This window comes from Amphiura filiformis, chromosome 10, assembly GCF_039555335.1.
Source record: "Amphiura filiformis chromosome 10, Afil_fr2py, whole genome shotgun sequence".
Taxonomy (NCBI): Eukaryota; Metazoa; Echinodermata; class Ophiuroidea; order Amphilepidida; family Amphiuridae; genus Amphiura; species Amphiura filiformis.
The window spans coordinates 7,640,946-7,662,832 of NC_092637.1; the positions used below are offsets into that span (position 1 = coordinate 7,640,946).

Consider the following 21,887-nt stretch of genomic DNA (forward strand, 5'->3'; position numbering starts at 1 on the left):
TTTTGAATCATGGTATTTATAATTATCTTGTAGTTGATGATATCATTATACTTATTTGTAATATATTGTAAATACATTGTAAATACTGTATGATACTTTGTAAATATTGTGTATCGTAATATATTTTGTTGCTATATAACATGTATCAATGAGGGCCTGCTTGAAAAGCAGTGCTTGTCACTGAAGCAGTATAACCCTCAATAAAGAAAGAATAAATAATAATAATAATAGACATAGGCTAAATATACAGTTTCATTGATTTGGAAATTTAAGGCAAGTTGTTTTAGGCTTACGAAATAAATGTTCATTTTGTCAGAAATCTGCTGTGCTACTGTGTCTCATCTCAAGTTGAGAATAAGTTAATAACGCCATGTTGGATTTTGTAGGTGCACTAACCTAATCCCACGGCACGTATGCACACACATAGAAGGGCTGCCATCACAACCGTGAACGCACTGAAGCAAGTCTGCCACAACAAAAATCAACATGACTGTATTCTCAACTTGAGACGAGACACAGTATAGTTGGATTCCTTGCATCATATCCTTTCTGAAAATGTATACCTTTATTACAAACTAGCACACAAGATCAAATTAATGATGCTTTTATAATATTAATATTTTATGGTATTAAAATCATTATAATATTAATATTTTATGGTATTAAAATCGTTATTCTTAATATATCAATATACAGGGGAAAGAAGAATTACGCATCTTACACTAGCACAATAAACATAAACTTACAAATGGAAACATGACATGCATAGGCAGATATACCAGTATTTTCGCATTTTGTCGCTATTGGACAAGCTAATACGTATCAAAACAAGCTTTGCAATGATATGCTGCACTGCGCATCTCTCTGTTGCTTGTTTGCAAGTTACATGTACTAAATTATCTGTCAAAGTGTTGGAAAATCTTTTGTTTTTTATTGTTCTTTGAATGGTCACCTTTATTCATATAATACCATATTTCACCCTGATGTGACGTCTTTGAGGAAACTTTTTTGCACACAGATCTATGCATCAGTGTCTTTAAAAGTGTGTGTATGCTAGCGCTTTGAGCGAACACTTAAGCGATTTAAAGCTGCAATGTAATACTCATTGACATCATTGCCACATCAGGATGAAAAATGATATTAGGCCTAATTGTTATTTCTGCCACACAGTCCCAATGTATGACTTCATGGAGGTCGCCAGTACCAGGGTTCCAAATTTGGCAGGCTTCAAATTTTCACACATGAACACCGAGGACATCATGCTATGCTTGCACCAGTATGGAGTGAAATACCAGTTTTTAGTTGGAACTGATTCTGTATGTTTTAATTCTGCCTTTCAAAAATACCCCAAGCTCATCACTGTTATAAACTGCTCAAATAAAGAAAGTCCGCAGTCATGTAACCCGTCCTACACCAAAACCTGATCTTGTTATGAAATTTTGATTGATACGGTTGTGTGCAGAATCTTGTTAGCTCTAATTTGATACCAAATTTGATACCAAACACTCAAAAGTGACAAAGACTGATACCAGTTTATGGCATTTGGTGCATTTTCAAAAGTTGCAAATCAAAACGATAACGCGGTCGAAATTGCTTAAGCGTGGCAATGTGGTCAAGCTTGCTTGCCCACGATGAACCCATGTCGACTATCCCAAGTGCGCGCTTTATTCAATTGTTAATTTAAAACGCATGGATTGCTACAGTGCTTTGCTGATGAATACTAGGGCTCGATGCGATCGATATGACCTAGCGGTTGTTTCGGGCTTTATCAATGGTCGCTAGCTGTGCCATTCAATTTATAGCTCATGCGTGGTCCATTTTTAATTTGCAACTTTTGAAAATGCACCAAATTTCATATACTGGTCTCAATCTCTCTGAATTTAGAGTTTTTGGTGGCAAATTTGGTATCAAGTTGGAGCTAACAAGATTCTGCACACGACTTTATCAATTAAATGTTCATAACACGATCAGATTTTGGTGTAGGACGGGTTACATGACTGCGGACTTTCTTTATTTGAGCAGTTTATATGGTTATTCAAACACAATGATCGTCCCTGTCACAGCTGAGACAAATATTCATCTCAGGTCATAGCTCTATAAAAAGCCGATCATTTTATATCACACTTTTAATACTGTATAACGTGAATGATACTTTTGTAGCATTAAAATGTTGTGTTTTGGAGAGAACCCATTATTCTGTGACATGAAATTTGTTCATTTCGTAAAAGGCATATAGCAATAAAAATATTTGTGTTCATGAAAATTTCGCAAACCAAATACGATTAAAATAATTGTAATTTAATTCTGCCACACAGTCCCAATGTATGACTTCATGGAGGTTGCCTCTACCAGGGTTCCGAATTTGGCAGGCATCAAATTCTCTCACGTGGAGACTGTGGACTTGATGAGGTGTTTACACCAATTTGGAGAAAAATACCAGTTTTTACTAGGAACTGATTCTGTATGTCTTAAATTTGTGCAGGTTTAAGCTTTATTCTTACTGGGTTTTTTTTGTCTTTATTTATTTTCTTTTTGCACATTTTCTTCCACCAGTCTTTCCATTTAATATATTATGGCACTGTTTGTCAGGGGGTCAAACCCCCACCCTTTTCATTTTCCCACTTTTTAGCCAGACACCCTTTTGATCAGGAATTGAACCCCCACCCTTTTGTGACCAAATCTTACAACATTGTCGTTATCAAATTCAGAAGACTGAATAGCGCAAATTTCATAGTCATTTCCTGGTTCATTATCGCTATCTGCTTAATCAGTCATTGTCCATTCCAGAGTCCAAATTTGAATCCTTATCTAGCAAACATTCATTATTTTCATCTTCATCTGAAACATTTGCAACATAATTGGCACAATTACTGAATCACTGCAACTGCAATCATATCTTACGAAAAATACGATCTTCGCCATTGGATTGTAAAGCATGACTTTGTGTTCTGACAAATGGGCACAAAATATCTGAATCGATGTTGAGCTGTCTTTACTGCCGAATGATGTTATTTTCAATCAAATGATTCTCAGATATCAATGTGATTTTCAGTGTTTTATATCATCACAAAGTCTGATCAAAGATCATTAAAATCATAAATGGGACGATACTCTTAGGGTGGTGTCTCTCAAAATTCAACTTGAAATGGCAAATCTGGTTAACTTCTTTAGCTTTTGATGCTTTTTGTTTAGAAAAACTAACAGCAAATATGGTAACAGGTGTGATTCTAATTAACTGCTAACAATATGGGCTATTCCATTTGAAGAGGGATGTTTTCAAATGGAATTGGTTAGGTTAATTATTTTGAAACCCATACTCCCCCTGTTTATTACCTATAGATATCTTCCACAGTAGTGAGTATTTCAAATAGAAGTGACCCAATTGTCTATTCTATTTAAAACCCATACTCCCTTTGTGGAAGACTTAAATAGCTAAATGTTGCACAGGGTGTGGATTTCAAGTGGAATTCGCTGGAGTAGTGCACATTAGTAACCATTGGTTACTACTCCAAGCCTGGGCTCATACACCTGTTCCGAATTTTGATATGCCATAGGCTTTGTGTTGTGATCATTTCGATCAGTGGTTTGTAACAAAGAAAGTGTGATCGAGTCATATTCTAAGGACAGCGAATAGCCCAATTTTTTGCTTTGCTCTCACTGCACAGTTCCTATGGATGATTTCTTGGGAGCAGCCAAGGGGAGAGTCCCAAGCTTACGAGGGATCAAATTTGGGGACCCCAATCTTATCAATTTTGGTCACGCTAGTGAGAGATTTGGCCATGAATACCAAATGTGCTTTAGCAAAGATGAGGTAAGCATGCTCCGTGACCACCAATCAGTCAGTCAATCAATCAACATATCAATCAATAGCATGGTCTGTGACTACCAATCAGTCAATCAATCAACATAGCAATCAATCAATCAATCAATCAATCATCATAAATGGTAATGCCTTATCCTTTACACCCAAATAATGTGTTTTTAATGTGTTAAAGGCAGTAAAAATGTGTCAATAAAGGGCAAGGTGTAGCAGATGGGGTCTCCCCATCAGTTCAAAACATCATCAATCCGAACTCCCATCAGTCTGAAAATCCATTAGGGTTAGGGTTAATTTTGGACTGACTGGGTGTCCCCATTTAAACGTTATATTACTGCCATTTTTTGGTTGTAAAGGATGAGGCAGTAACTCTTAAAGAGAAGTGTTACTCTTTGCCTAAAGATCAAGGTAAAACAAATACGCGTTTCTACCGCTCAAGTGACGGCGCATATTGCGGGGAAATTGTATGTGCAAACTCACATACATGTATTCATGCTTTTTATATTACATTCCATACAAATTCAGAGCACATTATTTCAAATAAAGTACGTTGACAAATCACAGTGTGTGATTTTCAGTAATGGGCTGTGGGGGTAATAGAATTATCAAGATTTCCAGGAGTCAAAGAATGTACTTAGTCTTAAAATTACAAGCTCCAAGTTTCCCAAGTTCTCCAGGATGGGGGTGGAGAAGTACTTGACTAGTGAGTTGCACATTCATATATACCTTGGGCTGTTCTAGTTGAAATCCATATACCCCCTATGGAAGACATAATCTTAATCTCCCACACAGGGAGTGTTGAGAGATTTAAGTTATGTCTTCCATAGGGTGTATGTATTTTAACTGGAATAAACCTTTGTGTCATTTAGAGTTTGGTAGGGATGTCTCTGCATGTTTTAAATTGCGTAGCTTTCAACGTGCACAGTTCTCGCAGTCGCAACAATATACACTTGTGTGTAAAAGCTGCACAATCAGAATGCTGTCTCGCATACAGAGGTGCATTGTAACATCACTACCAAATTCGAGGTGATACAAGATATAGGTACAACAGGCTATTCCAGTTGGAATCCATACACCCCTATGGAAGACATGACCTTAATCTCCCATACAGGGAGTGTAGATTTCAAAAGGAGCCACCCATTCAGGTAACACCATTTGAAATATGCACTCCTGTGTAGAAGATTAAGGTGTATGGATTTTAGGCAGAATAGGCTAATGCAGCTGCAGAAAGCTGAATCTTGGTCAGTGATCAAGTTACCCCGGAAGTTACCACGATAGGAATTGCTTTATTCCGTGTTGGAGGTAACTTGATTTCTGACCAAGATTCTGCTCGCTGCACTGCAGCTAGACCACAGTACACATTGATGCACATAATCCGCTTGCCGTTGCACATTGCCATATCACCACAGACAGAATACAAGGCACTACTGTTATAACCCTAACCCTAAACTCTTACACTAATCCTAACCTTAACCCTAAACTCTTACCCTAATCCTAACCCTAAACCCTAACCCTAATTTGAGAGTGTATTCTGCAATTCCGCCAATATCAAGCTCATCAAGCTCATCATACATTTTACATTTGGGAGCACTTCATGCATTGTATTTTTGTTTTTGTAAAAATCAAAATAAATAATCATCATAAGTAATGATAATATCTTCTTTCTACTGTTTCTGATTGAGCTTAAAAACTGCTGTATATTTCTATCGGGGGTACTCAGTACAAATGACCATAAGGGACGTGCCACAAACATAGATAATGGTAACTTTTTCGGACTTTCGGTATGTCAGTGAACACCTTTTCAAGGCCTATTTTTGAAATGGATGGTTCCTTTTTTCAAATTTTTTTTTCTGGAAAATTGTCAAATTTTACCTCACTGTAGCCAATTCTTTTTTTTAAATTTCTTTAAAATGTTAGGAACAAGTTGTAAAAAGCTAACACAAGTTGTGTTAAATTTTTGACTTTTGATATATTGTTGGGTCGGTATTTCTCAGCGGCACACCCGTACCCAAATCAAACTTGAGTACCCCTGGGATTTCTTTACATGAAAAATTGGATCTTGAATTTTGGTACTCCTAAGAAATGCAAACATGTGCATTTTTAGTCTTAAAATCCCATAACACTACCATAAAACTTTAAGCATTCAATAAATTTGTGGTTGTTTATTTTTTTTAAATATATAGTTACTTCTGCCATCGATGACTTTTGGGAGTGAAGCATTTGTTGGAAGGTAAGTTTATATTCTGTGTTCTTATTAAAGGGGCATTTTGTGATCCACAGCATCATCCCCCCACTTTTCTTTTAAAAAGTTGAGATTTTTATTTTAAAAAAAAGAAGAAAAGTGCAGTGATTTATAGTGCGCTACACACAGGCACAATGTTGATCCACAAGCCTCAGCACAATTTACAACTGGACACCTCTGGCTACTTAATGTTTCTTGCACAATTATTGTGAAATTTGAATTACGTTCTGGTCAGGCCCGTAGCCAGGATTAATTTGAGGAGGGTGCGGGACCTCAAAAAGTGGACCTTTTTTGGACCCAACCCCCCTAACCCTCCTACAAAAACCTCGTTATTGGGCCACTTTATCACAAAAATTGGACCTTTTTAGCACTTTTGGCAAATTTGGGTGGCACCCCCCGCACCCCCTTGGCTACGGGCCTGGTTCTGGTACACCAGAAGTCCATGATGGTCACGCACTAATATAATGTGAAGTGTGTTTTACTTTTTTTTGGGAATAGCAGAAGAGCCAAAAGGGGATTGTCAAAGGGGCACATACCCAATGGCGTAACTAGGGGGGTGGGCAACGTGCCCCGGGCGCCAAATTCAGCATCGATTCTGCGCCCCTCCAAGCGATGAAATTTCAGCACAAAATCAATTGAAAGAACATTTTAAGACCGATATTCAAATTATAGTAACCAAAATTAATTAGTGGTAGGCCTTTACTTCTCCGCACGCAATTGTTTCAAGAATGGGGGGCATTATGTATCCTTAGCCCTGGGTGCCACAACCCCTAGCTACTGCCCGCGTCTAAGATATTCGATATTCTCCGGTGGGGGTAGGGGCGCCAATTTTGTTTCTTGACCCGGGCGCTACCTACCCTAGTTACGCCACTACACATACCTGTATTATGGCCCAGCTAATGGGGTTGGAGCATGCTTAGATAACCAAAGTGTTACAATTCTTCATTATTTGACTGTATGATAACGTCACCTTATTTGTGTGTAATTTACAGTACTTACAATTTCTGTGGTAAGCCATGCAACAGAGTCATAGCAGCTTTCAAGAACAAAGATTTAGAAGGGGCACAGAAGGATCAGGTAAGAGACGCTTGCATTGGGATACTGTATAAGTGGTCATTTTTACGAGGGTTTTATTTTCACAAATTTCGTGATTTAGAGCCCCAATCACGAAAATAACACCTCGTGAATATATGCAATAATGTACTACAAGTATAGGGATGGACTGGGCAATCAAGAAAATAACATTCATACATACTCACGATAAAACGACGTTTCTGATTGGATTTGCGCCCTTTTTAGCTGGTCATAAATACCGTTTATGACCAGTACGCAGGGCATAAACAAGCTGCGCCACGCATAGCGTTGGAACCCAATTAACACGATCCACGATTTGCTAGTGTTGCGTGCATCGCGCGTGTCACAGCGCCCATCTCACGCTGGGCGCAAAAGGTGACGCGTATCACGCGTTGACTCCCGGCCGTTGACCTCATGAGCCGAGCTGCTTCCTGCAAGTAGGCCTACTCATTTTCTTCCAATTTATGAAGGAAAACGGTATGGAAATGTTATTTAAACTTGTAAACCCTTATTATTTTCATCTGTATTGAATTGCTAAGAATGTTGGGTATGTATGAACGGGGTTCATTCATAGGATTTCGGGCATGATCGTTGTTTATGCCCTCAATCCTATGAATGAACCCCTAATTCACTGCAAATTGCGAAAATAACTGTACGTGAAAATTACCACTTATACAGTATTACATTTGAAATTCTCTCCATGCGGGTGTTGACTGCAGACGACAAGCTTCAATTTTTTTTTTAAATTCAAAAATGTCTGAATTGTAAATATTCATGACCATAATTGGAATCAGCATGAAAAATGCATTAAAATGAGTACCAGCAAACCTAGTATTGGTTCAGTGGTTCTTAAGATAGCTCTTGATATTTTGAGGAAATATCTCAAAACTTGGGACTTTTAATGTTGAGGCATGTAGCCAACATGCAGGTGTTTCACTGTGGAAGTATGTTTTTCACACTAAATGTGTTACTTCGCTCCTTAGACACAGTCAGAGGTTTGTGTCATAAAGCACATGTCCCAAGACACCAATTTGAAATGCATTTTGAGTAAAACACAAACACCCCCAAATTTTCCCCCCATGCATGTATCCAGATGGAATTACCAAATCAAATGACCCTTCATCCTCTCATGCACGGTTTGAGAAATGCTTGTCGTTTGAAAAAAACTACTATAATAAGGTTTATTCCTCTAGACACATTTGCAGACTGTCATATCTCAAAAGGCTGTTTTGTGATTTTTATTATTATTAGGCGCCAATCCCGGGGAGGGGGGGGGGGGGTTGTGTCCCCCACCTTTCAGCAAAATGACCCACCCATATTTCATTCTTTTCAGCCACTTTTTAACAATTTAGGCCGGGTGTCTCCCTCACCACATTTCAAGCCGGTTTGGTGCTAATGTGAATGGGCATGAAATTGTAATATTGTGATAATAACTTCAAAATCAGTATATAAAGTTCATTTTACAGTACAAATGTATATCATCACAATTAGATAACAGCCTTTTGAGATATGACAGTATATGATGCAGATTACAATTTATTTTGATCCTATTTTTTATTTACAACTGTTATTGTTTCTTTTCAGTTCAAATTCTTGGCCATGGTGAAAATCATAGTCCAATATGGTAAGTACAACTCAGGTGTCAGTTGTCAGGGAAGACACAAACCTTTCCTTGGTGTGCACAGTGGCGTAGCCAGGATTTTGGAACCGAGGGGGCACAACTTGTAAATGTACCGACGGAAGTTGTGAATGGTCGCCCCAATTTTTTTTTCAATTAAAAAAAAAAAATTTCAGGCGCTAGCAACCGAAAAAGAACTAATTTTATGTATAATTCAATTTTTAAACATTTTTTTATACAATTTTACATTCTTTCTATCATCACCGTGCATAAGCAAAGTAAAATATTAGTCCATTGATCACCCAACTTATTTTTCACCAACACCTTCCGTCTACCGACGGCCTCATGAACCGACGGCCATCATGAGGGGGGGGGGGGCACCAGCCCCCATGGCCTCACTGGCTACGCCACTGGGTGTGCATCATTTTGACCTTGTATGTTCAATGGCGTACATTATACCACTCAATGGGCTATTCCAGTTATTCATACACCCCCTATGAAAGACTTAACCGTAATCTCCCACTCAAGGAGTGTTAGGCAATAGAAATAAATTAGTTTGATCTATCGATCTACCATCTATGCTTGGTCGATCCTTATTATTTATGAAATTAATCAATTGACCATTATTAAATCTGATAACATTATAAACACTCGCCTGCATGTATTGATATTGAAAAGCATAAATATACTATTAATTCTGTTTAATTAGTTGTTTTAATTCATTAATAACAAGCATCGAAGCAGCATCGGAGGTCGATCCAAAGATCGAACAAATTTGTTTCTGGTGCCTTAATTTCAAATGAGGTTACCTGAATGGGTGACTTCATTTAAAATCTACACCTGTGTGGGAGATTAAGGTCATGTATTCATGTGGATTAATATCAAGAAGTATCATAAATTATTCATTGAAGTCGTAATACTTCGCCTACTTTCTTTAACACGCAAAATATAGACCAACTATATTAGTACCAAAATGCAGAAGACATCCTTATATGTGATGCGATCAAGCAAAATCAGTCGGAAATATTGATTTTGAGATATAGCCAAACAAAGCAAATATTTCTTTTTGTTTCCTATTATTTTGGAAACTCTTTAATTTCAATGAGTTTTTCTGCAAAATCCAGCTTTGTAAATGTTTGTTACTATCCTATAAGAAAATGAAAATTTAATATTTCTGAGTTCCGACTGATTTTGCTTGATTGCGTCACATATACTCAATGTAGATAAAGTGCTGACATAAAAATTGTATTTTTTTTACAAACAGGGCTGAATGTGGCCACACAGAAGGCAATGATGTCATTAAGTCGCATAGACTTGGGTCCAACAAGGGCGCCCATACCAAACACATCTGCTGAGCAAAAGGAGGCGCTCAAAAAAGATCTGACAGAAATGGGGTATTTTGAGTGGATTAATTAATGAAAGTTTTAATACAGGATTAAATGATGGTACTAATGGCAGCTGTAATAACTAGGTCTGAAATTGTATAATTATAATGACAATGATTTTTAGATAATCTGTAACATATGAAAATTGTGTATATATTTGATCAAGATCAGTTCCCAAAGTATCGATTTAGGTGCAAGGACCCAAAGAAGATATAACAGAGCTCTTCCAGATCTTGAAATTGAAGTATTTTTTGTTGCTATGGATCCATGTTGCATTTATAGCAAATCAGTGCAGGGAAGAAATGCATTATGGGAAGTACAAGATATATCTTCTCTGGCAAAGATTCAGTATTTGAAATTGACCAAATTACTGCACAGCGGGAAATTTTCGCAGCGGTTTAATTTTTACGGTCAAATTGGCAGCCACAAATTTTTAACCTCGCGATAATATTTATCACACCATAGTACTTAATGTGAATATATTTCGAAATGCGAATTAAACACCCACTGAACTGACCATAATTGATAATTGCAAAAAATTAACACAGCAAAAATAAAAAGGCTGATTGGGTTGTATGGATTACCAATGGAATACCTCATTGGATTTTAGTATGATACCTCAAAATCTGTAGCATAATCAGGATTTTCCAGAGAGGGTATCTGGAGCATCCAGAGGTGTTCAGGGGCCGCTGAGCCAGAGGGGGTAAAATGTTTAAATTGTCCCACTGATCTGCTGCTACTAAAATGACTTTAAGGGGGTACTTACTACACCCCTGCCCAATTTTGAGCTTATTTTTGCATTATAGCACATTAGTAACAAGTAAGATATGTATATTATAGGGGCAAGGACTATAACTACTGGACTACAATAAATCAATAACTACTTGCCTTGAGTTGCTGAATTTTCAGTGCATCTTACTTGTCACCAATGCGCTATAATTTTTGAAAAAAATGCAAAAATAGGTTCAAAATTGGCTAGGGGTGTAGTACCCCCTTAACCATTAACCTTAACAAATTTGCACAAAGCGCAAACATTTTGTCAATTTTAATGCTAAAATAGGCCACAATTTGAACATTCCCAGATGTCTGAGAGTGTTCAGAAGTTTGTAGTGAAGTATGAGTGTATAATATCTGGCTGATGTCATATGGAAAAAATATTAGTAGTGATGCAACAATACTATGATTCTCTAATTGGGCTATTCCTGTTGAAATCCATACACCCCTATGAAAGACATGACCTTAATCTCCCACATAGGCTGTGCAGTGTTTACTCTCTCTGGAAATTGGGTGCGCCAAATGAGACATTATCTTCCCAAATTGGCCCAATTTTGGCTCAGTAATTCCCCAAATTGACTAATCGTAATACAGCATTGCAAATTTGTGTGCGTCAAAAATAATTTTAACTGGGCCAAAATTGAGACATGCAGCCTCTGAGTAAACACTGAGGCTGTGTCAATTTCAAGTGAAAGATTAAGGTCATGTCTTCCATAGGGGGTGTATGGATTTCAACTGGAATAGCCCATTGTAGAATGTGCTTACTAAGGGAGCGGTCATTATTTACACGGGGGATGGAAGATTTCAGGGGGAATGCAAAATGTTTTGGAAGGCAAGAGGGAGAATGTTAAGTTTGAAATATAGAAATTTTATAGCATAAAAGGAAAATGCAGAATTTTTGAAGGAGGAACATGAAATTTTTCGTCAAAAACAAAATTAAATCCTCCATTCCCCCAGCATAAATAGTGACCGGTCCCTAACGGCAGTCAAGTTAGCTTAATCAGCAAGGGGTTAAACTTTGGTGAAGTTGTTTTTGGTGGTGCAACTTAAACTCCTTTGGGCAAAGAACTGTTTATTGCCTCAGTTCAGTTACATGTACAAGAACTCAGGGAGTTCATTCTGGCTGCAATGATTTATTGTTGTATGTTTAGGGTATGTGTGTCTTAGATTCCAGTCCCCAATTAGTGTTTAACGGTTTATATATGGTATCTTGGACCACATTGGTCACCAAATTCCAACAAAGTGTGCACTATAAATCTTGGTACTTTTTTTTATGAAAAAGAATTGTAGAAGCTTGATATGTGACACGATCTGGTCCATGGGGGCCAAAGGAGGCATTTTTGAAAACTGAGTTACTGTTATTATTACATTATACATACAATAAGCTATCATTTACTGAAAACACCAAAGGCCTAGCATACCTGGTTCTAAAGTTATGAAGTTTTTTGATGTCTATTTTGCCGCCTTTGGCCCCCATTGTTTCACATATGCAATATAATACCCAGTACTACATGTATTACTTGTGTTGTACTTAATAAAAAGAATATAGTCAATAATTAATTGAGCATTGAGTTGCAATGTGAATGTTAATATTTACCAAATGCTTATGTTTTTCAGAAGCAAATAAATTTTTTATGTCAAATGAAAAGAAATCTTAATAGTTATCCACATTTATTTCTCACTTGTGATTTTAAGGGCTCTGGAATGAGTGTTTTGAGCGTTTCGACAGTATTTTTTGTGGGACATGAGAGCACATCAGACATTTTGATATATAACAGTCCTCGAAGTAATTTTATAAATCTAATGATATATTCTTAAAGTGTATGTGGAGGAAAAGCCGACGATCAATTGAAAATTTGACCTTTCATATTGAAGATATAGATTTTTCCCCAAAAAGACCTAATTTTTTTTGAAGTTTTGGGAAAATAAATCCATATCTTCAATACGAAAGGTCAAAATTTTCAATTGATCGTCAGCTTTTATCCCACCTACATACACTTTAAGTATAAATCATCAGATTCATAAAATATCAATTTTTAATCATTTGCCATAAAATGTGTATTACATTGCGAATTTCAAAAAATCAAAATTATTTGATATCAGAAGGAAATTCTTCGTATTCAGAATGCAATTCGATATGTCTGATGTGCTTTAATGTCCCACAATGAATACTGTCCAAACGTTCATACCCTACCCCTTAAATAAATCCAAAATGACAATCCAATTTGGTTGATTCACAATTCACTGTTGAAGTGACGTAATAATAGGATTAACTATCATAGCAATTGATGAATACAATTTTTGATTATATCACCCTGCACTACAACGTTCACGCGGTACCTATGCATCGAACCATATCATTCTGATCACTCGCACCTGTAAGATAAGTATCTTTAAAAAGAGCGGTATTGTATTCAATCTATGATTGCAGACATACACAGGTGATGAGTGCAAACTGCTTGTAGTGCAGGGCAATATACAGTAAGCCAAAGAATTAAGGTACCAGTTATGTTCACCCCTGTATATCCTACATAAAGACAAATATGTCAAAATTAAAACAACCAGTCAATCCCTGAACTCTTTAGCTCTGATTTAAGACCTTATTTGTTGAAATTAGTTGAGAATTAAAGTAACGGTGATCTAAAAACTAATGAAGAAACGAAATCAAAAGTTGCACTTTTGTGTTCTAATCAATGAAAGCACAACCCTAGTTTTAACGTGCTAATCAATAGAAGCGCAGCGCTAGTTCTCTTGTTCACGAACGCTTTGTGTACAAATCAATAGGGCATTAAATGCAGCAAACTGCAACTTTGAAATTGGTATCTTCCTTGGGTTTTGGGATCGCCGTGTCTTTATTTCTTGAACAATTTCACCGAATGAGGTCTTAAATTCGAGCTAAAAGATACAGCTATTGGCTGCTGGTTCCAATTATGACATATCTGTCTTTGTTTAGGATTACAGGAGGTGGCCATAACTGGTACCTTAATTTTTTGGCTTACTGTAGTCAAAATTGTATTCATCTATTGCTACATGGTAGTTAATCCGATTTATTACGTCACTTCGATAGCGAATACAACATGCTTTCATGTGGCGTGAGGCCAAAATACGCAGTGCAGTATGGGAAAATGCTGACATAAAGCCAGCATAATATAAATACAGCACAAGAACATATATGTCATTGTATTTTTTAATGTCAATATAAATGTTCTTATACACAAATTCACGATAAAACAGCAATTTACAATTATAGGCCTAGTACTAGATCCATTTTCTATCTATTGATCACACTGCTGGTGGCACATCATATTGAAGTTGCAAGAATTTGTAAGTGATCAATCTAATTAAAGCCATAATATGTGATTTGCTTCACAGCGACGCCCTCAATTTTACTCAGATTTCTACTTTTTGCATAATTTAGTACACCAGTGGTGTACTAAAATACCACGTAAAAGACTAAGCCTGAAGTGCTTTAATAACAGTAAAATTTAACTGTTTATATTAATACCAATCTAGGCCTACTGCTGATAAAATACAGGGTTCAGAATAAATAACTACCCCCCCCCCTTACAAAAGATTTCTTTGCATAATGACATACATTTTGTTGATTTGAATAATTCAAAAAGCTTTGAATCGTTTTGCTACCCTCTCAAAGTTGTCCCATTTCTCAAAACAATTTATTTGGTCAAAAATAATCACATTTTCCAAAAATTATGCTAGGCTTTCAGAAAAAGTTGCACATTTCAACATCCCATACATTTAATGTACAAAACGTTATCGATATCAATGTTATGATTGATTTAATTGGTTTCTTTACCTTTCTGTATTGATCCCTCAGTTATCCATGTAACCATCATGCATGTACAAAACAATGATTCATTGAAATTAATTTTGACAAGAATGAGAATTTCTTTGAAGTTTTTAATCTGCAGTTGTTTCAAAATAATAACATCAATAGGGGGGAAAATCTGGTCTCCATGAATACATTTGACCAAACGGGTGAACATTTACCTGTAAATGGGTAGGCTGAAGCATCTTTATCTAAAGCGATGGCTTTCTTGGATAAAGGCGCAACAATCATAATATGACCACAGAGTTAGAGGTTGGGATGCTACATCCAATCTCTGAAAGCCATGTGTGATTTGCTTCACAGCCACGCCCTCAATTTTACTCAGATTTCTACTTTTTGCATAATTATAATGCCCAGTGGTGTACTAAAATACTGCGTAAAAGACTAAGTCTGAAGTGCTTTAATAACAGTAAAATTTAACTTTTTATAGTTTTTTTGGGGCGACCCGGTTTTATTTAGAGTTCATCGATCGACTGCTTGCTACCATCTCCCGTGGATGTCAGCTTCATGTGTACACACGTCGAGCGATGCTCCGTGTAGTATTACATGTTACGATCGGCGAGCATAGTACACGCATTGTAGGCGCTGGCATGAAATCGCAATTTTCTTCATTATACCTTGAAAACAAGCATTATAGGAATCTATTCCTTTTGCAAATCATACATTATTGCTTTAATTCAAGCTATCTTCTGCTGATAGTGGTATTGTTGACGTAGCTATTTACTGCTGATATTGGTATTGATGACGTAGCTATCTACTGCTGATATTGGTATTGATGCCGTAGCTAGCTACTGCTGATATTGGTGTTGATATCTACTCTCTGCTGATAGTTGTGTTGATGAAGTACCTATTGATGAACTAGCTATCTTCTGTTGATATTGGTATTGATGAAGTGGCTATCTACTGCTGATATTGGTATTGACATTAAAGGAGTTATCTGCTATTGATATTGGTGAAGTGGCTATCTAATGCTGATATAGGTGTTGATGAAGTAGCTAGCTAATGCTGATATAGGTGTTGATGAAGTAGCTATCTACTGCTGATATTGGTGTTGATGAAATGGCTATCTTCTACCGATATTGGTGTTGATGAAGTGGCTATCTAATGCTGATATTGGTGTTGATGAAGTAGCTATCTACTGCTGATATTGGTGTTGATGAAGTGGCTATCTAATGCTGATATTGGTGTTGATGAAGTAGCTATCTAATGCTGATATTGGTGTTGATGAAGTAGCTATCTAATGCTGATATTGGTGTTGATGAAGTAGCTATCTACTGCTGATATTGGTGTTGATGAAGTAGCTATCTACTGCTGATATTGGTGTTGATGAAGTGGCTATCTACTGCTGATATTGGTGTTGATGAAGTAGCTATCTACTGCTGATATTGGTGTTGATGAAGTGGCTATCTAATGCTGATATTGGTGTTGATGAAGTAGCTATCTAATGCTGATATTGGTGTTGATGAAGTGGCTATCTAATGCTGATATTGGTGTTGATGAAGTGGCTATCTAATGCTGATATTGGTGTTGATGAAGTAGCTATCTACTGCTGATATTGGTGTTGATGAAGTGGCTATCTAATGCTGATATTGGTGTTGATGAAGTAGCTATCTAATGCTGATATTGGTGTTGATGAAGTAGCTATCTAATGCTGATATTGGTGTTGATGAAGTAGCTATCTAATGCTGATATTGGTGTTGATGAAGTAGCTATCTACTGCTGATATTGGTGTTGATGAAGTGGCTATCTTCTACCGATATTGGTGTTGATGAAGTAGCTATATACTGCTGATAATGATGTTGATGATGTAGCTATTACTGATGTATTGGTGTTGATGAAGTAGCTATCTACTGCTGATATTGGTGTTGATGAGGTATCTATCTTCTACTGATATTGGTGTTGATGAAGTAGCTATCTACTGCTGATATTGATGTTGATGAAGTAGCTATTATTGCTGATGTTGGTGTTGATGAAGTAGCTATCTATACTGCTGATATTGGTATTGATGAAGTAGTTATCTACTGCTAGTGGTATTGGTGAAGTAGCTATCTACTGCTGATAGTGGTATTGATGAAGTATCTAGCTATCAACTGCTGATATTGGTGTTGATGAAGTGGCCATCTTATACTGATATTGGTGTTGATGAAGTAGCTATCTACTGCTGATATTGATGTAGCTATTATTGCTGATGTTGGTGTTGATGAAGTAGCTATCTACTGCTGATATTGGTGTTGATGAAGTGGCTATCTTCTACCGATATTGGTGTTGATGAAGTAGCTATATACTGCTGATAATGATGTTGATGATGTAGCTATTACTGATGTATTGGTGTTGATGAAGTAGCTATCTACTGCTGATATTGATGTTGATGAGGTATCTATCTTCTACTGATATTGGTGTTGATGAAGTAGCTATCTACTGCTGATATTGGTGTTGATGAAGTATCTATCTTCTACTGATATTGGTGTTGATGTAGCAGCTATCTACTGCTGATACTGATGTAGCTATTATTGCTGATATTGGTGTTGATGAAGTAGCTATCTACTGCTGATATTGGTATTGATGGAAGTAGTTATCTACTGCTGAAATTGGAATTGAGACAAACCTTTTTTTAAATTTGACCTTAGCTAAAGAACATTTGAATCTTTGTAGAACCGTTAGCTTAAGGAAGCCTTAAGGGTTCCTTAAGCTTAAGATAAATTTACATAATTGTGCATAAATTTACATTTTTTTAAATCACCCCAAAATTTTAATTGAAGATTAAGCATTAAAATGAGTAGAAATTGGCATAATCATGTATAAATTTGCATAATTGTGCATAAATTAACATAGTTATGGGGATAGAAATCTGTATGAATGATGTATGCATAAAACTTATCAGCCTAATGTTCAATTAAAATAAACAGAAATAAGCATAATCATGCATAAATTTACATAATTATGGGCCTAGAAATCTGCATATGAATGGTGTACACACACAAAATTATTCAAATTGGCCTAAAATTTCAATTTAATTAACCATTTAAATGAGCAGAAATTTGCATAATTGTGCATACATTTACATAATTATGGGGATATAAATTTGTATATGAATGATGTGCGCATACAAATTATTAAAAATCAGCCTAAAATTAAAATTAAGCATTAAAATGAGCAGCAATTAGCATAATCATGCATAAATTTACTTATGGGGATAGAAATCTATATGAATGATGTACAAATTAAAAATCTAAAATTTGTTTATGGATAAAATTTACAGAATTATGGATCAATTTACATAATTAAGGGCCAAGAAATCTGTACGCATACAAAATTATTTAAAATCGGCTTATTATTAAATTAACCATTAAAATGAGCAAAAATTGGCACACTCATGCATAAATTTATAAAATTATGGGCGAGAAATCTGCATACTGAATGGTGTATGCATACTGAATTACTAAAAATCGGCATAAAATTTAATTAAAAAATTAAGCATTAAAATGAGCAGAAATTAACATAACTATGCCAACTGGGCCTAGAAATCTGCATTATTGTTTTATTTTTCAAACACTGAAGATAACCTATCCATATTTAATGCATATTAAATGCATATTATTCCAAATTGGAGGCAACACCGTACGAGACAAGAATCACAATAGGATATTATGCCAAGTTTACAAGAATATTTTTATTACATAAGAATCACAATAGGATATTATGCCAAGTTTACATGAATATTTTTATTACATAAGAATCGCAATAGGATATTATGCCAAGTTTACAAGAATATTTTTATTACATAAAACATTTATAAACACAAGCAATATTGATAGTTAGCATTTGAAACATTTACATGTTAGGAAAACTTTTTGAAGCTTTGTTTCCTATTTGGTATGGTACTAGTATGTGAAGCAAGAAATGTGTGGAGAAACATGATTTCACATAATTAACTTCTATTATAGTAGCCGTATCTACAGTTAAAAGTCATCATAAACATCTACCAAAGAGTAATTACCCACCATGAATTACCATTATTCCAAAACGGTTGATTGTATGCCAAATTTGAGAGAAGCATAATTTATTTCTGTGCATTATGACACCTCAATCAAGAAACAATGCACTTGTACGAAGATGGTGATGGGTTTAATGCACGCCCACCTTCGGGACTCCTGCATTAGATGCATCAACATCTCAGTATGTATGCATTATTTTGTACAATTCACTACCAACAAGTCGTTATGAACACGGCAGAGTGCCGAATACTCAAAATTGCTGTTCCGAGTAAACGGCGTTTGAAAATCTCGGTACCATTCCATTGGTCCTTCTAAAAATTTCTGAAATAATCGATATATCCCTCAAACGTGTTTTAACAGCTATTCGGCTTTATGCTGTATCCAAAATGTCTCTACCACTGCGCAGAGAGAGGTCGAATACGCATTCAACTACGTGTAAACCATAGCACGCATTTTTGATTTGGGGCTTTTGTGTAGAAAGTACTGGTTGTCCTAAGGCTATGTAGACTTAACTTGCTATATAAGTAAAATAGTCATCTCTGTAATGTTTAGCATAAACTCAAGAATTTTAAAGCAAAAATAACAATATTGGCCTATATTTTGCGTATAATATTCCAATTTCACAGGATTGCACTCACATTATTAAAACACAGCAATATCATGTGGGGAATGCTTGTACTTATTTTGGTATCACTGGATAGAAGATACCTACAGCTATACCTTGGTATCAATTTTATTAGTATAGGACATGTAATATAGAAAATTCGGGGTTTCCCGGTATACAATATAGATCAACATGATTTGTACAGCTAAGTATATGATTCGTCACTCTGCCAAATTCATAACGAAGTGATACATGTTTATTAGCTATAAATGTTCAATGAACAAAGAGCATTCTATACAATAAAATCCAGCAATGTTCAATGCACGATTTAGCAATAATTCATTACTTAGATGTTATAACAATGTTAGACGTTAATGACTGTGCATCATTTGTTTTGCGGGTATTATGAAAACTCTAAAATTTGCTTTTGGAACCGAAGAATATCCCGATGGGCACAGCCCGAAGGATATTCCAAGGTCCAAGCAAAATGTTTCTAATTTTCATAATACCCTTAAAAAAATTATGTAAAGTCATTAAACTCATTCATAAAAGTCACTTTCAATTTATTTGATTCCATCTGTACAATATTACTATTTAAGGGAACAACCCAAAAGTTCGATGAAGCCCTATAAATGAAAGTCCTTTCGCTAGAAGGCTAACCCCCTCCCCCCCTCCCCTCTAACGTAAGTGACAAATATCGAAAATTCCAACCCGTATTTATATAGGATACAGGGGCCGTCGCTATGGTGCACGGGGTTGTGACAATGCTATGATATTGATCACGTTTAGGGAAGAAACAAATATTGCATTCTATTTTAAAATATTTTTCTTCATTATCTTTATTGGCACGGAAAAATAGGACTTGCTGGATTTTCAAATAAATGTGGTATCAAACACAAAACGTTTTCGACATCATTCGCCAAAGGTTAGGTTGCCAGAAAACGTTAAATGTCGGGTTACATAAAGGCTAAAAAACGTTTTCATATTAAACATTTAAAAACATTTTTTGATAACCTCCTGCAAATATTCTAACATAATGTTCTTTAAAAAATATTTTACAATAACATTTGAAAACAATTTAGAAATATGTTTGTAGTGTGTTTTCATACATAACGTTTTTTAAAACGTTTTAAAAAACGTTTTCATGACCTTTATATAACCAGGGGGATGAAACTGCTCGAGTCAGGTTAAATGTCTGGACCTAGGTCACCATTTGAGAAGAGATGATATAATCATGATAATGTACCACTACGGCCATTTGCGGAAGTAAAAAGCCACGCCTTGTGATAGCAAGATGATTAATATCCTGACGCTAGAGGGGGGTATGGGGTACACCCCAATACCCAATTTTGTCGGGAAAAATTGACTGTTGTTGTCAGAACCATGTGATTGTCGGCAAATGTAGTCAAAGCTATGTGATTGTCGGCAAATTGCAAGAGTCCTATTAAAAATTAATGTGGAAAAATTTTTCGTCGGCAAAACATGCTGTACACCCCGAATCATATTATTCTAGCGACGCCCTGTGCATATTATGCCTCAGTATCTTGGTAGAACTGATTTACTATATAAAATAGTTATTATACCATAAAATATATTAAAAATATTTTATCATATTGATTAAATGTGACCAAATGCCGGAAAATAAACTGACCTATGTCAATTCAGTTCGTAGAGATGATATACCACTTTTGTGAATAGTGACCTTTTTCAGTCGCAATTCCCAGATATTGAAGTTACCTGATATAGGCTTAACCCCGGGATATAACCCGACATTTTAATGTTATTAAAACGTTTTTACTAAAACCAAAACCCCAAAATATAACATTTTTTTCATATTTGCTGGGACAGCTGCATTACATGACATTGCCGGTTGCGAATACTGCACTCCATATTGATTTGAAATCATTTTGAAGAAACCACTGTAAAATGTCAATATCGTACTTCGGAAAATACTAAAATTTGAAAATGATATATCAAATCCTTAAAAAAGATAAACTTTGACCGATGTTTTTTACTACTTTTTTACAAACGTAATCCGACTTTCTGACCCCCTCCCCCACTAACGAAAGGACTTTCGTTTATAGGGCTTCATGGAACTTTTGGGTTGTGCCCTAAGAAAACTTCAATTTTAACTTTACCTTTAATTTTCTCTTTAAAAAAATGAATAGCTGACAGTAGAATGGACATGTACAAAATATAGTAGTTGTGAGCATGCAAATTGTGTGTTTGTTTTGTTTCGCAAAAAAAAATACTGTCTTGAATAAAAAATCCAGAAAATGTGAAATCTGGGTCGGTCAGGCCCATTGAAGAGGGTTTATACTCTTAAATTTCAAGGATTTAAAATAAATCCGAATGTCCGTATGCACAAAATAAGTCTTACTTTAGACCTGAACTAGACCCTCCCTCGGGTCCGTGGAGAACGACTGGTAATGTAGATTACATAGCATTAAAAATCAACCCAATATTTAGCGTTCAATATAGGAGGTGTGATTAGTGTAGTGGCATCAATTTGTGTAGAAAGAGGAATTGGT

At 35.9% G+C, this 21,887-nt stretch overlaps 1 protein-coding gene across 3 annotated transcripts in view; it reads left to right on the forward strand.

Annotated features, from left to right (window-relative positions):
• Positions 1–11,279, forward strand: part of LOC140162457 (N-acetylneuraminate lyase-like) — a 38,877-nt gene extending 27,598 nt beyond the window's left edge. Inside the window, exons 8-12 of one of the 3 annotated variants that reach the window (XM_072185702.1) lie at positions 1,171–1,316; positions 6,001–6,047; positions 7,052–7,136; positions 8,718–8,757; positions 10,016–11,279. In XM_072185702.1, coding sequence (XP_072041803.1) covers positions 1,171–1,316; positions 6,001–6,047; positions 7,052–7,136; positions 8,718–8,757; positions 10,016–10,167 — 470 coding nt within the window. In that variant the 3' untranslated portion in view covers positions 10,168–11,279. Of the gene's footprint in view, positions 1–1,170; positions 1,317–2,315; positions 2,462–3,665; positions 3,812–6,000; positions 6,048–7,051; positions 7,137–8,717; positions 8,758–10,015 lie in introns of all 3 variants that reach the window. The other 2 variants (XM_072185700.1, XM_072185701.1) reach the window with 2 other exon arrangements.
• The last annotated feature ends 10,608 nt before the right edge of the window (positions 11,280–21,887 follow it).